The 23,962-nt window shown below is 31.6% G+C and overlaps 1 protein-coding gene across 2 annotated transcripts in view; it reads left to right on the forward strand.

The window, feature by feature from the left end:
• Nucleotides 1–23,962, forward strand: part of dock1 (dedicator of cytokinesis 1) — a 302,275-nt gene that overhangs the window by 216,521 nt on the left and 61,792 nt on the right. For both annotated transcript variants that reach the window (XM_051123710.1, XM_051123711.1), the window contains exons 30-33: nucleotides 8,305–8,383; nucleotides 10,856–10,956; nucleotides 18,352–18,410; nucleotides 22,417–22,565. In XM_051123710.1, the coding sequence (XP_050979667.1) occupies nucleotides 8,305–8,383; nucleotides 10,856–10,956; nucleotides 18,352–18,410; nucleotides 22,417–22,565 (388 nt within the window). The remainder of the gene's footprint in view (nucleotides 1–8,304; nucleotides 8,384–10,855; nucleotides 10,957–18,351; nucleotides 18,411–22,416; nucleotides 22,566–23,962) is intronic.

Consider the following 23,962-nt stretch of genomic DNA (forward strand, 5'->3'; position numbering starts at 1 on the left):
TTTTTTTTATTTTGTTTTTATGCAAAATCATTTTCTGTTTCCATTGAAAGAAGGCAGAAAGTTAAAGGAATATATTATACTAATTACATAATAATGGTTTAATGCGTGTCTTTTTTTATTCTTATATATTTAATAATACTATTTATTTATTTATAAATTAATACTTTTTAAAATTATTTATTTGTTTTAAATTTTTATTTTATGTATTTAGTTTTATTTTTTGTTTGTTTTACTGTATTGTAATGTTATGTTTTGTTTTTATATTTATTTTGTTTTTAAGTTGATTTAGAAATGTGTAATTTGTTTATGTATGTTTATTCAGAGGTTTAATGCTTGTTTTTAAATTCTTATATATTTAATACAATTATTAATTAATTTTTTAATTATTTATTTTTTAAAAAAAAAAAATTTATTGTTGTTGTTTTATTCAATTTCCCCTATTTTTCATATTTATTTTGTTTTTAAGGTGATTTAGAAATGTGTAATATTCGTTTGTTTGTTTATTCAAATGTTTAATGCTTGTTTTTAAACTCTTATAGATTTAATACAATTTATTTATTTATTTATTTATTTATTTATTATTTGATAAAAATAAATATTTTTAAATTATTTTTTGTTGTTTTTTTATTTAATTTTCCTTTTTTGTTTTATTTTCATATTTATTTTGTTTTTAAGTTGATTTAGAAATGTGTAATATTTGTTTATTCAAAGGGTTTAATGTTTTTGAATTCTTATATATTTAATACAATTAATTAATTTATTATTGAATAAAATAAATATTTTTTAATTATTTATTTATTTTTTGTTTTGTTTTTTGTTTTATTTAATTTCCCTTTGTTGTTTTATTTTTATATTTATTTTGTTTTTTAAATTGATTTAGAAATTTGTAATGTTTGTTTGTTTGTTCAATAGTTTAATGCTTATTTTAAATTCTTTTATTTAATCCTACAGTTTATTTATTTGTTATTTAATAAATTAATAAATATTTTTTAATTATTTAATTATTTTTAAATTATTTTTTGTTTTGTTTTTTATTTTATCTATTTATTTTTATTTTTTGTTTGTTTTATTGTAATGTTTTGTTTAAGGTTTAATACTTGTTTTTAAATTCTTATATATTTAATCATACAATTCATTTATTTTTTTTAATACATTAATAACTATTTTTAATTATTTATTATATATAATTTAATTATATTAAGTTATTTTTATTTATTTATATTTTTTATTTGTGTTTATTCATATTTGAAAGTTCTGTTTACAGATGCTTCATTCAGCATTATAGTCATGCGAGACAATTTTAGCAGTCTGACCTCAGTTTGCTGGCACTCGCTGCTAGAAAGATGTAGTAAATGGATGTTTTTGTGATCCTCTAATGCAGCAAAATTGCTTTTGAGTTTCATGGATCAGCAGACCAGTCAGAGTCATTAGATCCGACTGCAACACAAACACACGTGCATCTGTTACTGAATCTGCATTAGCAGCAGCGAACGACGCGTGTGAAATCCGGTGCCATTTCTAGTGTTTGCCCTGTCGTGCTCGAGCGTACAGACTGATTGGCTTTAATTGTGAGGGGATGTCGGGCCCTTGGTGAAAATGAGTCCTCTGAAATGGCTCTTGTTTGCTTCCCAGACAGATTTCCAGAGATCAGAGCCCGGCTGCTGTTTGCATTTGGCTCACACGACCGCGTCCGTACGCATTGATTACTCACGTCAGTGGTATTAAAGGGGAATCATTAAAGTGGGATTCATTTGACCTTGCGGCCTTATATTGAGCAGCTGCGGCATTAGAGGAATCGTCTCTAGCCGTCTCACACGGTTGTTTGGTCTTCTGATGAACGGATGAACTGTATAAGAGCTGCGTGTTTCTGAAATGAGAGCAGTTCATCAATGCTCAAACGCTGACGTATGAGAGCGCCGCCACATTCATCAGTGTTACTCGTGTGTTCGAGACAAACACAATGTGCTGCTGGTGTTTTTCTTGGCTTGTTGATCCGGTTTATTTATGGAGTCGAAAGGAATTGATGAAACAGATCGAGTTTGACAGAAATTGATTGGATGAGCCACATCTGAAGTGTCTTTTAACCTCTGGATAACAAAGTCCCATGTGAATTAGATTTAAAAATAGCCTGAATTTGTTAAGAAAGTGTTTCTTTATCACTTACTCTTATTTACAGACACCTATGAAGGAGGTGTCTCTGAATTTTTAGTTTTTTTTGTTGTATTATTTTTTTTTTTTGTTTCTTCATTGATTTGTTTTGTTTATTTTGTATCTATTTATTTTTTTCTATTTTTTTGTTTTTGTTTTATTGTGATGTTTTTTGTTCTATTTAGTTCTGTTTTATTTCAATTTATTTTGTTCTATTTTTATATTTTCCTATAATTTAAGTAAGGAATTTGTATTTATTTCTTTTTGTTTTTTTATTTTACTCATTTATTTATTTTTCACTTTATTTATTTATTTATTTCTTTATATATTTTGCTTCAAGTTTTTATTTTTATTTTAATATTTAAAAAATATTTTATTTATTATTGTATCATTTTCTTTTGGTTATGGTTTTGGTTTATTGTGATGTTTGATGTTTTGTCTTTTATGATGTTTTATTTAGTTTATTTTTTTTTTTTAAATTTTTTTTTTTTTTTTTGCTTTAATTTAAGCAAGTTATTTTTATTTTTATTTTTATTTTATTTTATTTTATACATCTACAGACATCTATAATGTAAGTTTCCATTAATTTATTTTATCTTATTTTTATTATATTTTACTTTGATTTATTTTATTTTATTTCATATTGTATTTTTTCTTTTTCTTTTACTTCTGTTGTTGTTGTAATGTTTTTTTTATTTATTTATTTTTTTATTTTTCTTTTTATGTATTTAATTTTATTTTTGGTTTGTTTTATTGTGATATTTTTTTTTTATTTTATTTTATTTTATTTTATTTTATTTTATTTTATTTTTATTTTATTTTATTTTATTTTATTTTATTTTATGAAAGTGTTCTTTCATCATTTATTAACATTTACCTATAACACAAGTTTCCATGAATCTTATTTTCATTTATTTTATTTCATTTCATATTGTATTTATTTCATTTTTGTATTTCTTTTTTATATATATTCTGTTTTTATTTATGTATTTAGTTAAATATATTTTTTATTGTGATTATTTGTTTTTGTTATTTCCCATTTTGTTTTTTTATTTTTGTTTTTTGTTTGTTTTTAAGTTATTTTAGTTATTTTTATTTATTTATTTATTTATCAATAATTTTTTGTTAAAAAAAAAAAAAAAAAAAAAAAAAAACCATGGAATCCCTTAAAAAAAAATCACTCAGTACATGTCAGCAAGGTGTCTCTGTAATAGCCATAATGGCAAATAATGCAAATGCATGAACTGCGTTCAATATATGTAATTTGTCCCGTGCGTTAAAGAAATAGTTCAGCCAAAAACAGCAGTTGTTATAATACTGACCCGTTTGACCTTTCCTTTCCTCCAGGTGTTTTTTCCAGGTGTTCCGCTCGAGTCTGAGATGTGATTTACAGTGACACGGCCTGATGTTCTGTAAGGTCACAGACGCAGTAAATCTTCAGTGTTCAGTAGACTAGAAAACACATCTACTGTTCATCTGTACCAGTCTGTGCTGATCCTGCAGCTCACAGCTCAAATCGCCTCTCTGTCTGCCTTATTTACAGAACGACTCCGTCTCAGTTGTGTCCATTCAGTTAGTTTGGTTCAAAGTGATTGTTCTAGTGAAGATATAGCAGAAGTAGATTTTCATTCAAGTGAAATGGCAGCTGTAAAACATGACGTGTGGAGATTTGGGCCAGTTTGTTTTAAAAGAAATTGATGTTTTTATTCAACAAGGATGCTTTGAATTAATCAAAAGTGACAAAGACACAAAATATTCCTGTTTCAAATAAATCCCGTTCTTTTGGACTTCCTATTCATCAAAATATCCATGTTTCTTGAGCAGCAAATCAGCATATTACAATCATTTTCTGAAGCACCATGTGACACTGAAGACTGGAGTAATGATGCTGAAAATTCAGCTTTGCATTGCAGGAATAAATTACATTTTAACATATTTTTTAAATAGAAAGCAGTTATTTTGAATTAGAATAATATTTCACAATATTACTGATTTTACTGCATTTTTAATCAAATAAATGCAGCCCTGGTGAGCAGAAAGGACTTCTTTAAAATACATTCAGCCACATCAGTTGATGACGGAGTGATGTTTAATGCTGCGGAGTACTACAGTATTACACTTTTACTTAGCGATGGCTTACTTAGTTGTTTCTGCATATTAAACTGAGATGGAAATGATATTTTTATAAAAAATACACCGTCCTCCTCAGGAAACGATAACCTATTTGCCTTCCAGAAGATGATGTTAACCAGTGATTTGCGTTTTAATGGCAGGCGCGTTACTGAGCGATTCATCATTCTGACATAAAATGTATTTTTGACTGTAGAATGGAATATTCAATCAATGTAGCACAGTGTAGCTTATGAGCTGCTGCTGCTGCTGCATTTTTGTTTTCTTTCCTCATTTTTTTTTTCTTTATAAAGAGTTTTGTACTGCATGTTTGGAAGCTCTAAAACACTCATTTCCGATGCTGAAAATGACTTAAAACGTCACTTTACTTCAGTGTTATAAATCAGATGCCATGATTTATAACACTGTTCTTATAAAAATTCATTGTGCTCTTGTGTGCCTCACATTTTCACAACAATAACACAGAAAACACAAAGGATGAGTAATTTTATATCACAGTATGTTATGATAAAGACTTAGAAAAGTTATTTATGTGTAAATAACCATGTGTTAATGCTTAATTACACTAGTGATTAAGAAAGTGATTAATTGAAAGTGAATGCAGTAAAAACAGTGATAATGTGAAATAATATTACTGTTTTAAATAACTGGTTTCTGTTTGAATATGTTGTAAAATATAATTTATTCCTTTGATCAAAGCTGTATTTTCAGCATCGTTTCTCCAGTCTTTAATGTCACGTGATCCGTGAGAAGTCATTCTAATATGCTGATTTGCTGCTCAAGAAACATTTTTTTTGATTATTGTTATGCTGCTTCATTGTTGAAAACATGATATATTATTTTTTTTAGGATTCTTGGATGAACAGAAAGTTCAAAAGAACAACATTTATTTGAAATAGAAATCTTTGTAACGTTGTAAATGACTTTATTGTCAGTTTTGATCAATTTAATGCATTTTTTCTGAATAAAAGTATTAAAAGTAATTTACTTAAAATTTACAAAAAAAGACTTGCTGAACCCAAAGTGCATACATTTAGTTAATTACTAAAATAAAATGTACTTAATTTTAATTATTTATTTTTTGTATATTTTTTTATTTTATTTATTTATTTATTTTTATTTTATGCACGCAAACCAAAAGATCAGACATGTCCTGCTCTAGTCATATTCTGTTTTCATGTTCTTTAAAAAAAAGTCTTGCCGAATCCAAACTGCATACATTATTCAGTTAATTACTAAAATAAAATTTACTTAATTTTTTTTTACTTTATTTTATTTTATTTTGTTCATGCACGAAAAACCAAAAGATCAGACACGTCCCGCTCTATATTTACGTATTTCTCAGTTTGCTGAACCCAAGGTTCATTTTATTTTATTTATTTGTTTGTTTATTTTGTATTTATTTTTATTTTATTTTATGCATGCAAACCAGTCTTGCTGAACCCAAAGTGCATTTTGTTATTTTATTTTATTTTATTTTATTTTATTTTAAGATGGTAAACCAAAATATCAGTCACGTCCCGCTCTATAATGTCGTATTTTTCTGTTTTCATGTACTTAAAGTCCTGCTGAACCCAAAGTGCATACCTTCGGTTAATTACTAAAATAAAATGTATTTTATTTTATTTTATTTTATTTTATTTTATTTTATTTTATTTTATTTACTCAAACCAAAAGATCATATTTCATATTTCATGTTCAATTAAAGCTGTTCTGCTCATTGATAGCAGTGCATTGATGCATTTACCGTGGTATCAACAACATAGTGAAAGTTCCAAAGGCGACATATTGAAACGACTGGCGCTTTCCTCATTTTCATGTGTGTCAGATGAAGTCTGCCGACCGCTGTGACCCAAGTCTGTAGTCTGTCGTCAGTCTGTCTGTCCATCTGTTGATTCAGTAAAGCTCATTGCATTATTAATGTCTCCAGTCACATTAAACAGCTATTTTTCAGCAGCTCATTATAAGCAGATTGTATCTGTTGGCCCTGATGAGAAACTCTCCATCTCTCCGTCACAATGCAGGAGTCAAACGTCCTCCGGATCCGTGGCAGTGCCGCGATGTTAGCTCTCGCTCGCACTCTTTATCTTAGTCAATCAGAAATTCATTCGGCTCGTATCGCGCCGCCCCGCTTGAGATTAAAGGATGATTAATAAGGCTTCTGATGCGTTTACACAGCCAGAGCCTTTTAAGACGACTTACAATTCAGCCGCTGATATCCAGTGGCGCTAATGAGATGTCAAACATCTGACAGACACTCGCACATGAGGGGTCAGACGTTAACATCGCCGCTCGTGCTTGCATGTAGGAAATTAATAAGAGGAAACTCGTCCGATCTACTTCAGCCGGCGACTTTTGACACTTGATATTGAAGCGTCTGCTGGTGTTTCTCAAGTGCCGCCGCATGACACTTTGATAATGTTGGACATTAGACCACCTTCCCGAACAGCTAAAGTCGACATGAAATAAAAATAATTTAGTAGTAGAGTTATGTATTTATTTTAAATTATTTAATTTCCTAATACACGTTCCTGGTCATGTGGATGTTAATTAAAATAAATGTATTCCTCAGAAATTACTTTCCTTTTCAGCTGACATCATCTTGGACAGTAATAATATTAATTAGCTATAATAAACAATAATTGTATTTTATATTTTAGTATATTGCAGTATGTATTAATTTATTTAAAAAATGTATTGCTTAATACGTTCTTCATCTTATGCATGTTATTTAAAAGAAATGCATTTATTTATTTAATAATAATAATAATAATTTTTATTTTATTTTATTTTATTTTATTTTTACATATGACCTTCCAGAAAACTTACTCTGCCCCGGAAATTATTTTTGTTTGTTTATATTTATTTACTTACTTAAATTTATTTATTTATTTATTCATTCATTCATTCATTGCATTCATTGCAGTTGTATTTATTTAAAAATATATATTTCTTTATTTGTCTTATGCATGTTATTTAAAATAAATGCATTTATTTGTTTATTAATTTAATTTATTTTTTCTTATTCTTTTTTCTATATATATCTATATATATTATTATATACTATCTGTTTTGTATATATATTATTCTATTTTATATTGTAGTATACTGCAGAAAACGTTATTTGTGCATGTTATTCATTTACATTTATGTTATTTATTTATTTATTCATTGCATTCATATTTATTTATTTATAAAAAATATTTCTTAATGTTCTCCATCTTATGCATGTTATTTAAAAGAAGTGGATTTTATATTGTAGTATATTGCAATATATTTTATTTTTTATTTTAATATGTCATGTGTACTAATTGTTTATTTATTTTCGTACATTTATTCCTTTCATTCATTGATTGTTCACACTATTGTTGCATGTAAAAGCTACTAATACAAAACCAAAAAGTATTTTTAGAAGTCAGTATATATTGCTTGCTTTTTCTGTTGGGAAATGGTAAGAAAACATCTTTTAAATTTACAGACCAACGAGCGAACATGACTGCTGCTTATATTATGTCACATTACGGATGTGAAATGATCTGGACATTCAGCGCTTTAAATCGGTTCTTCTCAATTTGATTGCAGTTTGTCATTTTGCAGTGATTTGAGTTTCTCCGTTTCATTCTTCCTCTCTATTCGCTGCAGCAGTGACACAGTTCGAGAAGTATGTAAAGATTTCTTGTTCTCTCTCGTAGTTCATTAGCGACGGCCTTTATTGAAGTGGATAGAGCATCTTCAAGTCTCTCTAATATCCTCCTAATGTGGTCTGAGTGTGGCGGAGTTAAAGACCTGCGGTTAAGTTTATCATCTGTAGTTTATGTGCTTTCTGGCTGGGCACTGCACGTGACTGTACTTCTGTGTCAGGAATGATGTTATTCTGTGTTTAACTAGCTGGGTTTATGGTTTATTTTCTACAGGCTGTGGTTGAGAACAAACACACTCATGAAGGAATAGAGTATGGCCGTGATCTCATTTGCACGAGATTTTGTTGAACAGACAGTGGCTAATGTGATTTTTCTCTGATTTCAGAGTCTTCCTGCGAGCCATCAATCAGTACGCCGCCGTACTCAGCAAGAAGTTCCTCGATCAAACCAACTTTGAGCTGCAGGTGAGACTTCAACTTAAATCTGTTGAACTGTATTGCATAACAGAACAAAAGGAGATTTTGGACTACATCCACTGTCATTATATGCTAAATCCTCTTTGTGTTCAGTATAAGAAAAATGTGAGTGTGGACTGACATGAGGGCAAGTAATTGCTGACGTATTCCTGGTCATGCGCATTTTATTTATTTATTTATTTATTTATTTATTTATGCGTTCATTTACTCAAATGTAGTAACGTGCTCTGCTTCTGAAACTATATTTCTTTTTAAATGAAATAACTTTGGGCAGTAATAATGTAATTAAGTAATAATCTGTTTATACTTGAAGTTGTATTGTAATATATTGCAGTATATATTGAATTATGTTTGTTTAGTTTATAAATACACGTTATTTATTAACTTATTTTCTTGTATTTATTTTAATTTATTATTTTTTAAATTATTTGTAATTGTTTATTTATTTTTATTTAATTGACTAATGTATATAATCTGTTATATTGTAAATATATATATATTTCCTGTTTTGAATATTATGTTATTTATACATTTAGTTTTTGTTTATTTTTGTTTTATTTAATTTGTCATTTTATTTATATTTTTAACTTAATATTTTCATTTGACATCATAATAATAATAATAACAATACCAATAATAATAATAATAATAATAATAATAATTATACTTGGCTGTAATGTAATTAATCTATTTATTTTGGATTTTATGTTGTAATATATTACAGTATATATTGAAGTTTATTTAATTTTATCAGTACATATTTATTTATACATTTATTTTCATTTTTGTTTATTTTTGTTTATTTTGATTTGTCATTTTATTTATTTATATTTTTACTCTTTTATTTTGAGATTTTCATACTAATAGTAATAATGTTAGTTTGATGTAAAGTAATCTATTTATATTGGATTTTATATTGTAATATATTACAGTATATATTGAATTTATTTTATTTACTTTAGTTTTAAAAGTGCATATTTATTTATACATTTATTTTTATTTTTGTTTAATTTGATTTGTCAGTGTAGCTCATTTTTACTTAATATTTTCTTTTGAGATCTTGATAATAATAATGAATAATAATATAATAATAATAATAATAATGTTACTTTGCTTTACTTTGTTACTTTTTGTCATTTAGTTATTGTTTATATTTTATGTTTTATATTTTACTTTCTTTTGAGGCCTTAATAATAATAATATTAATAATGTTAGTTTGCTGTAATGTAATAATCTATTTATATTGGACTTTATGTTGTAATATATTAGAGTATATATTGAACTGTATTTATTTTAATTGTATAAATACATATTTATACATTTATTTTAATTTTTGTTTATTTTTGTTTAATTTGATTTGTCATTTATTTGTTATATTTTACTTAATATTTTCTTTTGAGATCTTGATAATAATAATGAATAATAATAATAATAGTAATAATAATTATAATAATAATAATAATAATAATAATAATAATAATAATAATGTTACTTTGCTGTAATGTATGTAATGTATTTATACTGGATTTCATATTGTAGTATATTGCAGTAAATATTGAACTGGATTTATTTTGAACTATTTAATTGCTTAATACAAGCTCCGGGTCTTTTGCATGTTGTTTAAAAGGAATTATTTTTACATATAACCTTTCATCAAATGAAATAACACACCTCCAAAATTGATTTTGTTTTCAGTTAACGTCATCTTGGATAATAATAATGTTAAATGGCTGTAATAGTCTGTTAAATAAGTGTTTACTTTATCTATGTTGTCTGCATTTCATTTGTTATTTAACCATATTACTTGGTAAATATTGGAAATATATCATCTAAATAGTGTTTCATTTCGTGTTCAGTGCAACAAAGGATATGGGTTTGAAAAGACATTAGGACAAGATGTTGACATTTTTATTTGACCGTCCATTTAATATCTGTATAATGCATTAAGACCTGAAGTGCTACCGGAAAGCGATGAAAACAAACGTGTAGTCTTATTTATGAAGAGCACAGTTCTTAATCGTCACTATCAGCCTGGTTGTGTTAGAGGAAGTTCCAGCAGGGGTCATTAAATTTCTCTTCCAGAATAACTCATGACAGCCTAATAGGCTGCAATTTCCCAGTGTCTGATTTGAATATTTGAAGCGGCTCTTCTCTGAGCTTTGTGCTCCTGTTGGTTGTTGCCTTTGGTGGTTATTCTTATCCCGGTCCTCATTTAACCATGAACCCATCTGCCGATGCACACTTCAGCTTTCAAGAGACAACGAATTATTTGGAAATAATTGTTAAGTGACATCAGCTCTTCTGTGCTTTAAATAGCTCATAGTTTGCTCAAATCTTTTAAGGTTTAAAGTAGTCTGCATAACCGTCTCTTGTTCATTGTGTTATTAAAATGAGTGATCCCTCAAACGCCTTCATCAGCAGTACTATACTAAGTCGTCTCTCCTTCCTTTTTTTTCTCAGCTGTGGAATAACTACTTCCACCTCGCTGTGGCGTTCCTTACCCAGGAGTCTTTGCAGCTGGAGAACTTTTCAAGTGACAAAAGGGCCAAGATCTTCCACAAGTAAGCATCACAGACATAACATTATGCATTAAAGGAATTGTTTATTCACCCTCGAGGCATCTAAGACGTAGATGCGTTTGTTTTTTCATCAGATTTGGTGAAATGTAGCATTACATTTCATTTCATTACATTACTCACCAATAGATCCTCTTTAGTGAATGGGTGCCGTCAGAATGAGAGTCCAAACAGCTGATAAAAACATCACAATAATCCACACCACTCCAGTCCATCAATTAAAGGAAAAGTCCACTTTCAGAACAAATTACAAATAATTTACTCGCCCCCTTGTCATCCAAGATGTTCATGTCTTTCTGTCTTCAGTCATAAAGAAATTATAGTTTTTGAGAAAAGTATTTCAGGATTTTTCTCCATATGGACTTCATTAGTGCCCCGATTTTGAACTTTCAAAATGTAGTTTAAATGCAGCTTCAAAGGGCTCTAAATGATCCCAGCCGAGGAAGAAGGGTCTTATCTAGTGAAACGATCAGTCCTTTTTTTTCAAAAAATAAAAATTTGTATACTTTTTAAGCACAAAAGCTTGTGTAGCACAGGCTCTGGGATGCGCGTCCACAATGCTACGAATTAGTAATCGTTCGTTCTTGAACGATTCTTTCATTTTGAACGAATCTTCAGTGTGACTCGGGAAGAAGGAGTCGTCTCGGGGAGTGATTCGTTCAGTCCCACATGCGCAACATCCTATTAGGTTCTGTACTGGAATTAGTTCACCTGTTTCGAATCTTCGGGTTTTTCGAGTCGTTCGTTCATCTTATGGGGCTGTCACGTGATGAACGAGCGACTCAAACCCATCAGATAAGAAGTGAGGTGAGCTAATCATAGACTAAAGACCCAGGTAAACAATGAATTAATCTTTTCTGTTTCTTATAGAATTATAGTTTTGTCTTGTTTGTAGTGTGATCAACGTTTGTGTAAGCAGTAGATGTGTTAGGGAAATTAATGAAATGACTTGAAATAAGATTCATTCTTTTTTCTGAACGAGACTCAAAGGTCTTATTTTCTCCTACAACTTGAGAGGAGGACATTGTTGTACCTTTTTGTTTGTAAACAGCGTTTACAAACTTACTTGCACTTTCTTAGTCTTTGTGCGTTCGCTTTGTAAACACTGGGTCTGTAGTTCCGCGTGACCTTTCGACGTGATTCAATAGTATGTAGCGTCGTGAACACGCATCCCAGGGCCTGTGCTACACAAGCTTTTGTGCCTAAAAAGTATTAAACAATTTATTTTCCCAAAAAATGACCAATCGTTCCGCTAGATAAGACTCTTCTTCCTCGGCTGGGATCGTTTAGAGCCTTTGAAGCTGCGTTTAAACTACATTTTGGAAGTTCAAAATCGGGGCAGCAATGAAGTCCATTATATGGAGAAAAATCCTGAAACGCTTTCTTCAAAAACCATAATTTCTTCACGACTAAAGACAGAAAGACATGAACATCTTGGATGACAAGGGGGTGAGTACATTGTTTGTGAACTGTTGTTCTGAAAGTGGAGTTCTCCTTTAACATCTTGAGAAGCCAAAAGCTGCATGTGTGTAAGAAACAAATCTATTTTTAAGATGTACTTAAGATGAACTTCAAACTGTTGAAAACAGATTAAGCACCAATTAAAAGTGAAAACAGTCCAAAATAGTTTACAAACCAATTTGCCAGTGGACTTTCCTCACAAGACTGATGGACTGGAATGGTGTGGATTACTTGTGGATCGTTGTGATGTTTTTATCAACTGTTTGGACTCTCATTCCGACGGCACCCATTCACTGCAGAGGATCCATTGGTGACCAAGTGATGGAATGCTACATTCCTCCAAATCTGTTTCTGGAAAGAAACAAACTCATCTATGGCCTGAGGGTGAGTGAGTTTGGGTGAACTGTTCCTTTATGGAGGCTATAACACAAAAAGTGTTAGCAATACAAAGTTTAAGATGTCGTTCAGAATAGTACAAGCTAGAACAGGGAGGATATAAGAAATAGTGAGTGCATAGAAGACATTTCATCTGGAGTAAGGTGAAGAAAATTTGTTTTCAGCAAAACATGCACTGCTGTTCAAGCCTTGGAGAGCAAGAGACAGCAGGAGCGAGAGAGAGAGCAGTGAAGAGCCTGTTATCTGCTCCTGGAGCTTCTGTCTGTCTGCCGTCTGTGTGTGCCCGTGGCGTGAGCTCGTTCTCATAGAGACGGATCACTGTCTGTCAGGCCTCTTCAGCCTCTAGAATCACACAGCCTCTCGAGCAGCCTCATCTCAGGAACACAAGGACACATTTCCAAAACCACCCATTTTCTCAGGAAACACGGTGCTGGTGTCAATAATGGCACCTCTTTCTTAAAAGAGTTTTTTTGCTTTTTAGTTTTGGGTGAATTCACAGGAACTGAATAACCACTAATCTCTGCACCAGATTTTTCTATTTCCACAAGGAAGAATATAGTTACATGTACAGAATGTATCAGATAGATGACAGACCTGTACAGTTTTACATCAGACGATATAAGCAATATTTTTAATTTATCCATTTATCAGATATGTAATGATTAATTTAATGTAATTTAATTTAATTCTTTATTTTACTTTAGTTTAGTCTAGTTTTGTTTGTTTGTTTGTTTGTTTTTGCTAATATCCATATTTTCTAGCACAAACTTTAAAGGGAAATTGAAAGATTTAAAGGGCAGTTAAAAACCATATTTATTTATTTATGTATTTATTTATTGTTTTAACTATCCTGTTTATGTTTTATTTATTTTGAATAATACAGGATACATTTATTTATCCATAACATGAAAATAATTGTTGGTATCAGATAGAAATTTATGGTCCATTTCTTATTAAAAAAAAAATTGATAACCCATTAAAAGCATTATAATATTATAATGCTTTTAATGGGTTATCAAATTTTTTTTAATAAGAAATGGACCATAAATTTCTATCTGATACCAACAATTATTTTCATATATATATAGCATAGCAATAGTTATGTACAAATTCAAACAACATGCTTTTTCTGACTTGTACATAGTAAAATATATAAAAGAAGGGGGCATATTAAATGTTATTGTGTTTTAAATAACTAAAAAATTCTTACTAACAAATGGGCAAAACCTAGGATAGTGGCAAATTTAAAAAATGTAGAATTACAACTAATTGATATTTGAGGTGAAAGTAATTTGTCTATTAATATGTCGTAACATGTGCCTGACAAGATTGTCTTCTGTAAATTAATTTTGCTCAGAAAAACAAAAATGCAAAAAAAAATCATTTTGTATTATTGTACATTTATTTTTTTTTTAATAAAGAAGCTTAGATTTTAAAATAAGTCTTATAAAAAAAAAAAAATAAATAATTATCAGCATCAACTAGAAATTAACAATGCATTCCTTAGTTTTAAAAATAGTTCACTGAAAAATGTATTTTGTGGCATGGAAATGTCAAATCTGAATAATCTAATAATTCTGCTTGTCCTCAAAGGAAAATGTTTTGAGGATGAGCAGATGATATTTTTGGGTGAATCTGTTTAATTTTAATACCAAACTGGTGCAAAAATAAAAGCGCACAGAGCTGTAACACTGTCAGCTGTAATGGAGTTTAATTTGTTTACTTGCTGACAGCATTTCAACCTGATTACACTTCATGTCCTGGAATTCAACAAAACCTGAAAAATAAAGCAGCACAAGGTTGGCATTTTGAGGGCTTTCATCAGGAAAGTGCTGATGTCTTGAGGACTCCGCATCTCATATTTCCAACAATCTGTTGGGCTGTTCTGTCTTTGTACTTCGGTGCTGTTTGCCCCCCGTCGGGCTTCTTTCAGAACGTTGGTTTGATTCGTTCAGAGCCGTAGCCTCAGCTTTCATCTCTCCGTTCTCTCTGTGTTCTGCTGGAGGTGTCATGCTGACCTGAGAGAGGCTGCTGCTGCTGCTGACTCTTCACTCTCTGGCTTTTTTCTCCTCATTCTGTCTCTCAGAGTCCAAACTTCACTGGCATCACCGTAAAGAGCATCAGGCCACAGCTTTCACCTGCTCACTACAGACTCTCAGAAATACACTATATTTACTGGAGAACCTGTGAGCTGTGCCTTGATGTAACTCACCAGCAGATGCTGGAGTGCCAGACCATTGTTATGCGGTTGCTACGGTTTTTGAGTCTGGTTTCTAAAGTGTTTTGGGGTGTTGTAGACGGTTGCTCTGTGGTTGTTAGGGTGTTGGGGGATTAGTGTGTTGCTATGCAGTTGCTAGGGCATTCTAAATAGGTTTAGGGTGTTACTATGTGGTTTTAGGGTGTTCTGAGTAGGTTTAGGAAGTTGCTATACAGGACAAAAGAGACTGGTGTTGCTATGCAGTTGCTAGGGTGCTCTCAATAAGTTTATGTTGTTGCTGTCTGGTTGTTAGGGTGTTCTGAGTGAGTTTAGATTGTTGCTATGCAGGATTAAGGGGATCAGTGTTGCTATGCAGTTACTAAGGTGTTCTAAATAAGTTTAGGTTGCTGCTATGTGGTTGTTAGGGTGTTGTGAGTGGGTTTAGATAGTTGCTGTGCAGGACTACAGAGATCAGTGTTGCTATGCAGTTGCTAGGATGATCTAAATAAGTTTAGGTTGTTGCTGTGTGGTTGTTAGGGTGTTCTGAAAGGGTTTAACAAGTTGCTATGCAACACCGATCTCTGTAGTCCTGCATAGTTTCTCTCTAAACACCCTAACAACCACATAGTAACAACCTAAACTTATGTTGTTAAGGTGTGTGGTTGTTAGGGTGTTTTGAGTGGGTTTAGATTGTTGGACTAGGGGGATCAGTGTTGCTATGCAGTTGCTAGGGTGTTCTAAATAAGTTTAGGTTGTTGCTATGTGATTGTTAGGGTGTTCTTAGTGGATTTATGGAGTTGCTATGCAGGACTAAGGTAATTGGTGTTGCTATGCAGTTGCTAGGATGTTCTAAATGAGTTTAGGTTGTTGCTATGTGATTGTTAGGGTGTTCTGAGTGGATTTATGGAGTTGCTATGCAGGACTAAGGTAATTGGTGTTGCTATGCAGTTGCTAGGGTGTTCTAAATAAGTTTAGGTTGTTGCTGTGTGGTTGTTAGGGTGTTCTGAGTGGGTTTAGATTGTTGCTATGCAGGACTAAAGAGATTGGTGTTGCTATGCAGTTGCTAGGGTGTTCTAAATAAACCTAGGCTGCTGTGTTGTTTTGAGTGGGTTTAGAATTGTTGCTATACAGTTGCTAGGGTGTTCTAAATAAGTTTAGGTTGTTGCTATGTATTTGCTAGCGTGTTCTGTGCCTGCTCTGGTTGCTTATGTGTTTCTGAGTGTTTTTTTTAGTGGGTTTGTATGTGGTTGCTCGGGTGAGTGGCTGCAGGGTGTTGCTCCTAGGAGTGTTTGCTTGGTATTTTTCAGGTTTTTTTGTTAGGGTGCCGCTATGTAGTTTCTGGGGTGTTCTGAGTGTTTTATTGTGTTGCTATGTGGTTGCTAAGTGATCACTGGCCTAATTTAAATAAATCCACCCTCAAGTTCATATAACAGTGTGATCTGTAGACATGGCTACTGTTTTACTCAGTAGCTCAAGTATGAGCAGCAGAAGAGGCGTGTTAGCAAACAGCACTAATAGAACAGGAGCGGGTGTCCGCTGCCGCTGTATTCCGTTAGCATCTCTTTCAGCGATCGTCCCGTGGGCTGACAGGTGTGAGTGTTAACAGACTCGGCTTCCTCTTCGGTATGAGTGCGAGGACACGGAGCCTCGCTGTCTGTCTGTCTCTCTCGCTCTGTCACCGCGGACACTAGAGACACAAATTATAGAGCGGCACTTAGCGGGAAACAGACAGAGGCGTGGAGAGAGAGGAGGAGGTGAGGGAGGAGGGCTTCAGGAAGTCAGGAGGAGGTGAAGTAATTAAGTGAGCAGGTCAGTGGAGTCAGCATGTGAATGGAGAGATCAGACGGGGAAAATGAAGTGCCCGAGAGGGTATGAGCAGAAACATTCACTATCTGCATCTGAGATGCATGCTACTAACATGGTTATTATAATCAACTAAAAGTAAAACCATAAATAAGTAAATAAATAAATATCCATTATATACAATAAATATTATCTAAAATAAAATATTTCTTTTAAAAAAAAAAAATATATATATATATATATACAATACAATATACAATAACTACAATACTAGAATATCTAAAACTGAAAAAATAAATCAATAAATAAAATATAAAAAATTATTGAAAAAAAAATCATGATTAATCGCAACGCAAAATGTATAATATAAATCAAACATAAATATGAATATATATGTATTTCTGAAATATATATATATTTTCAGAATCCTAATAACAACTTTTATAGGATCTCAGTTATACTAAATTAACATTGGGTATTTCAGAAGTGCACCGGGTTTAGTACTAGTTAAGCTAGTTAATCAATAGTATTTGTAGCATGTTGTCTGTTGCTACAGGAAAAATATATATTATGATTATTATTATTATATTATTATTATTATTATTATTATTATCAATACAGTTCAAAAGTTAGGGTTTGTAAGATTTTTTTAAAATATTTTTAAAAGAAATGTCTTATGCTTAATATTAACATTTAAAATAACTGTTTTCTCTTGTAATATATTTAAAAATATTTTTTATTCCTGTCATCAAAGGTAAATTTTCAGCATCATTTCAGTTATTAAAAAAAAAAAAAAAAAAAAAAAGTTAAAATGAGTTAAACTGTTGACATGTTTACCAGAATAACATTAGTATTGCTAAATTAAAACCCAGATGACACAGAGTTAAATAACGTCCTGGTCAAACTCTAGATGAGTCATGTGTTAGCATGCATCTGATCTGCAGCGTCTCCGTCACAAAAATGATTAAACGTCAGTAACGAGGGTCAAACTGAAGGAATGAAGACGGGAGTTGCGAGAGGCTTTACTGTGTGTTAACTGGGCTCCGACGCGCCTCGTCCTTGTCATCATAAATTACCACTGGATGAGAGCGTATTGACAAAGCAATCAATGGTGGTTCAGAATTCAGCCGAGGGCCACAGGCATCCCAAAATGTCAGCGTGTGATGACAGCGCTAATGAATGGATGTCAGGCCCGCGGAGGCCACTGGAAGTAAAGCATAAGGGATCCGTCGTCATGCTGCTTACTTCACACTTTCTTTCAATGAGAGCACCGATTCGGGACGCGTGTGCGCTCTCGTCTTCTGTCGGTTTACTAAACTCGTTTGACGTTGATTCTGAACAGCTTCTGCTCCTCTTTCTGTCCTGTTAGAACAGTATTAGAAGGCTAGCAAACCATAAATGTTTCTCAATTCCAGGAGAATAAATTGAAATGCCCTGTCAGATATTTTGTGGTCTTTGAGTATGATTTCATGCCTCTAAGTCATCTTTCTAAAATCTAATATCTTCATATTTCTCTTTTACAGGTATCAAGATATGAGGCGACAGATTGGCTTCGAGATCCGAGACATGTGGTACAACCTGGGTGAGCCGACCTTTATGAGATCATTAATAAATCAGACAAAAATAGATGTAAAATACACAAGTCTGCAAGTTCTTTACATATAAAAGTGTTGCATTTCTCAAATACTTTCATTCTGCTTAATCAAAATCAGCTTGTTTCTGAATAATGTCTAAGTTTTGTAGTTTTGCATAGGAACTCTACATTTTCACATGAATTTCAGCTCAAAATCTCTGTTTTATGTCCATCTATGTTTAATAAATAGCTGTGTTAGTAGGAGTGCAAATGAAAGATCCACTGAAGCCAAAATTGAGGTTTTGTGGTTTTTAGTCCATGTTTGTTAGCATTCAGCTCATCTTTATGCTTATGTAGTGTTTACAAAATTACCTTTTGCTCAATAAAACTACCATTCATATAATGGTGTTTTAGTGCCACATAAAAAAAGCTAAGATTGAGGTTAAAGTCATATTTCGAGAATAAAGTTGAAATTGCGAGAATAAAGTCAAAATATTACGCTATGAGAATAAAGTCGGAATACTATGAGAATAAAGTCGGAATACTATGAGACTAAAGTCGGAATGCTGCGAGAATAAAGTCAAAATACTAAGAGAATGAACTCAAAATATTTAGAGAATACAGTCGGAATGCTGCAAGAATACAGTCCGAATGCTACGAGAATAAAGTCGAAATACTAAGAGAATGAACTCAAAATATTACGAGAATAAAGTCAGAATGCTATGAGAATACAGTCGGAATGCTGCGAGAATACAGTCGGAATGCTAAGAGAATGAACTCAAAATATTACGAGAATACAGTCGGAATGCTATGAGAATACAGTCGGAATGCTGCAAGAATACAGTCGGAATGCTATGAGAATACAGTCGGAATGCTATGAGAATACAGTCGGAATGCTGCAAGAATACAGTCGGAATGCTACGAGAATAAAGTCGAAATACTAAGAGAATGAACTCAAAATATTACGAGAATAAAGTCTGAATGCTATGAGAATACAGTCAGAATGCTATGAGAATACAGTTGGAATGCTGCGAGAATAAAGTCGAAATACTAAGAGAATGAACTCAAAATATTACGAGAATACAGTCGGAATGCTATGAGAATACAGTCGGAATGCTATGAGAATACAGTCCGAATGCTACGAGAATAAAGTCGAAATACTAAGAGAATGAACTCAAAATATTACGAGAATAAAGTCAGAATGCTGCGAGAATACAGTCGGAATGCTGCGAGAATACTGTCGAAATGCTGCGAGAATACAGTCGGAATGCTGCGAGAATACAGTCGGAATGCTGCGAGAATACAGTCGGAATGCTGCGAGAATACAGTCGGAATGCTAAGAGAATGAACTCAAAATATTACGAGAATACAGTCGGAATGCTATGAGAATACAGTCGGAATGTTATGAGAATACAGTCGGAATGCTATGAGAATACAGTCGGAATGCTGCAAGAATACAGTCGGAATGCTACGAGAATAAAGTCGAAATACTAAGAGAATGAACTCAAAATATTACGAGAATAAAGTCAGAATGCTATGAGAATACAGTCGGAATGCTGCGAGAATACAGTCGGAATGCTAAGAGAATACAGTCGGAATGCTAAGAGAATACAGTCGGAATGCTAAGAGAATGAACTCAAAATATTACGAGAATACAGTCGGAATGCTATGAGAATACAGTCGGAATGTTATGAGAATACAGTCGGAATGCTATGAGAATACAGTCGGAATGCTGCAAGAATACAGTCGGAATGCTACGAGAATAAAGTCGAAATACTAAGAGAATGAACTCAAAATATTACGAGAATAAAGTCAGAATGCTATGAGAATACAGTCAGAATGCTATGAGAATACAGTCAGAATGCTACGAGAATACAGTTGGAATGCTGCGAGAATAAAGTCGAAATACTAAGAGAATGAACTCAAAATATTACGAGAATACAGTCGGAATGCTATGAGAATACAGTCGGAATGCTATGAGAATACAGTCGGAATGCTGCAAGAATACAGTCGGAATGCTGCGAGAATAAAGTCAAAATACTAAGAGAATGAATTCAAAATATTTAGAGAATACAGTCGGAATGCTGCGAGAATACAGTCGGAATGCTACGAGAATAAAGTCGAAATACTAAGAGAATGAACTCAAAATATTACGAGAATAAAGTCGGAATGCTATGAGAATACAGTCGGAATGCTATGAGAATACAGTCGGAATGCTGCAAGAATACAGTCGGAATGCTGCGAGAATAAAGTCAAAATACTAAGAGAATGAATTCAAAATATTTAGAGAATACAGTCGGAATGCTGCGAGAATACAGTCGGAATGCTGCGAGAATACAGTCGGAATGCTACGAGAATAAAGTCGAAATACTAAGAGAATGAACTCAAAATATTACGAGAATAAAGTCTGAATGCTATGAGAATAAAGTCAGAATGCTATGAGAATACAGTTGGAATGCTGTGAGAATAAAGTCGAAATACTAAGACAATGAACTCAAAATATTACGAGAATACAGTCGGAATGCTATGAGAATACAGTCGGAATGCTGCAAGAATACAGTCGGAATGCTGCGAGAATACAGCCGGAATGCTGCAAGAATATAGTCGGAATGCTGCGAGAATACAGTTGGAGTGCTACGAGAATAAAGTCGAAATACTAAGAGAATGAACTCAAAATATTTCGAGAATAAAGAAGTCGGAATACTAAGAGAATAAAGTCAAAATATTTTGAGAACAAAGTTGGAATATTTTGAAAATTAAAATTATAGAAATTAAAATTATAATATTTTGAGAGTATAGCCTATATTGAGCATGCAAATGGCCTGGATTGGTTTCAGGTTTTTTTTCGTAATTTCAACTTTATTCCGTTTTTTTTTTTTTTTTTTAATAAACATGGCACTAAAACGCTGTTGTACATTTCAAAAGTCTCTTTGAGACTTTTGCTCTTTTGCTCACCAGAGCTGCATTTATTTGTTCAAAAATACATTAAAAAACTTTCAAATTGTGAAATAATATTACCATTTAAATAACTATTTTCTATTTTAATATATTTTAAAATATGATTTATTCATGTGATGCAAAGCTCAGTTTTCAGCATCATTACTCAAGTCTTCAGTGTCACATGATCCTTCAGAAATCATTCTAATATGCTGTTTGACTGCTTAAGCTTATCTTCTGTAATATTATAAATGTCTTTACTGTCTCTTTTGATCAATTGAATACATCCTTGCTGAATAAAAGCATTCATTTCTTTAAAAGTAAATACATAAATCCAACCACCTTTAAAATATGGCGTTTTTACTTGGAAAAAGGCTCAACCCATAAATATCTTTAAAAGCTTTCACTTACCATAATTCATAAACTTTATCATTTATTTTTGTGAGGCTCATGTCTGGCACATTTGTATTGCTTACAGTTTTAGCACTGATTCAGGCGGGTTATTTTTCGACCGAGACACCTCACGGTTATTTAGAGTCGTGCAAACGGAAATTCTCTGAAAGTGAAGGTGCTAATTAGTGGCAGGACAGTTGAATAAGTACTGCTGTGAAAGTATTTTCAGCTCCCACGTTCCTCTCTGAAGGAATTTTTGCCACCTCACGCTAGACGTGTTTCTCGCCGCCTTTGGTTGTTCATTAGCTCGCGCCGTTTGATAGCGGGTTTAGTCGCAGACACCCGAGATTCAGAGATGTTTGGCTGTATTCAGCGCTGTGATTGCGCGAAACTCTGAAGATTAGCGGCGCGCAGATAAAAGTCTCTCTTTTGAGAGTTTTTGAAATCCTGCCTCTGAAATAGAAGTTGTACACAGCTCACCAAAATACATAAAAGTTGTTGTTAGACACAAATAGGCACTGCGAGGAAGTAGCTGAGAGTTGATATTCCCTGTGCTGCTGCACCTGCCGGCAAAAATATCACAAACAGATCCTGGGTGTACGGCGGAAAACACACAGAAAAGATCTTAAACAAATAAACTGAAGGATTCAGGCACGCTAACTCGTTTCTTCTCAACATCCTGCAGGTCCACACAAAATCAAGTTTATCCCTGAGATGGTGGGTCCGATTCTGGAGATGACGCTGGTTCCTGAAATCGAGCTGCGTAAAGCCACCATTCCCATCTTCTTTGACATGATGCAATGCGAGTTTCACTTCAGACGCTGCTTCCAGACGGTCAGTTTTGCATACTTGTATTGTATAATAGTATGACTCATGAGAAAGTAAAGTACACTATCAGTCAAAAGTTTGGGGTCACTAACACTCTTTTATTTATTTTTATCTTTTGTGCTCACATAAGGTGCATTTATTTGATCAAAAATACAGTAAAATATTATTACAATTTAAAATAGCTGTTTTCTATTTATATATATTTTAAAATACAATTTATTGTTGTGATACTCCAGCCTTCAATGTCACACGATCCTTTAGAAATCATTCTAATATGCTGATTTGCTGCTAAAAACATTTTTCATTTTATTATTATTGTTGATCACAGTTGTGGTACTTTATTTATTTCTTAATTTTTTGACAAATAGAAATATAACATTTAAAATATCTTTACATTAATTTTTGATCAATTTAATGCATCATTGCTGAATAAAAGTATTAATTTCTTCAAAAAATGTATTTTGTTGTCTCAAATAATTGATACAGGCTTGATTATTAGTGCATTTACGGTAATTCTGAGTAGTCGTGTCAGAATACCAACATTTTAGTAGTAAATAAATAAATAAATAAATACTAAAAGCTTTTAAATACAAAAAAAAAAAAAACAGGATTCTTTATTACTACAGCAAAAACTGTTACAGAACATATTATTAATTAATTATTTAATTTAATAATTAATCATTTTTAATATTAAAATTAAAATATGTAATATTTAAATATTGAAAATATTTTTATATTTGAATTTTAATATTAAATATTAAAATTAGTGCTGTGCAGTAATTAATCACGATTAATCGCATTTGAAATAAGTTTACGAAATATGTGTTTGTACTGTGTAATTTTTATGTACATATAATATAATATAATATAATATAATATAATATAATATAATATAATATAATATAATATAATTTTATTATTATTATTATTATTATTATAATTATGGATGCAATTAATTGCATCCAAAATAAAAGTTTTTGTTTACATAATATGTGTGTGTGTAGTGTGTATATTTATGTATGTACATATCATAATATAATATTATGTACTATTATTAATAACAATAATAGTACTATGTAATATTATACATTAATAACACACACACATGCATGGATATATTTAAGAAAAATGTTATGCTTATATATTAAATATATTTAATTAAATATATTTATATATAATATTAATTATATCAGTAAAAATATATACATATAAATACATGTAAATGTATATTTTGTAAATATACTGTATTTATATATATATATATATATATATATATAAAAATACACAGTACACACGCATATTTTATGTAAACAAAAACCTATATTTTGGATGCAATTAATCACGATTAATTGTTGCTCAGCGCTAATTAAAATGCTAATATATTATACTGAACATGTTGTCTT

The sequence above is a fragment of the Labeo rohita genome, chromosome 12, assembly GCF_022985175.1.
Source record: "Labeo rohita strain BAU-BD-2019 chromosome 12, IGBB_LRoh.1.0, whole genome shotgun sequence".
In the NCBI taxonomy this organism is placed as follows: domain Eukaryota; kingdom Metazoa; phylum Chordata; class Actinopteri; order Cypriniformes; family Cyprinidae; genus Labeo; species Labeo rohita.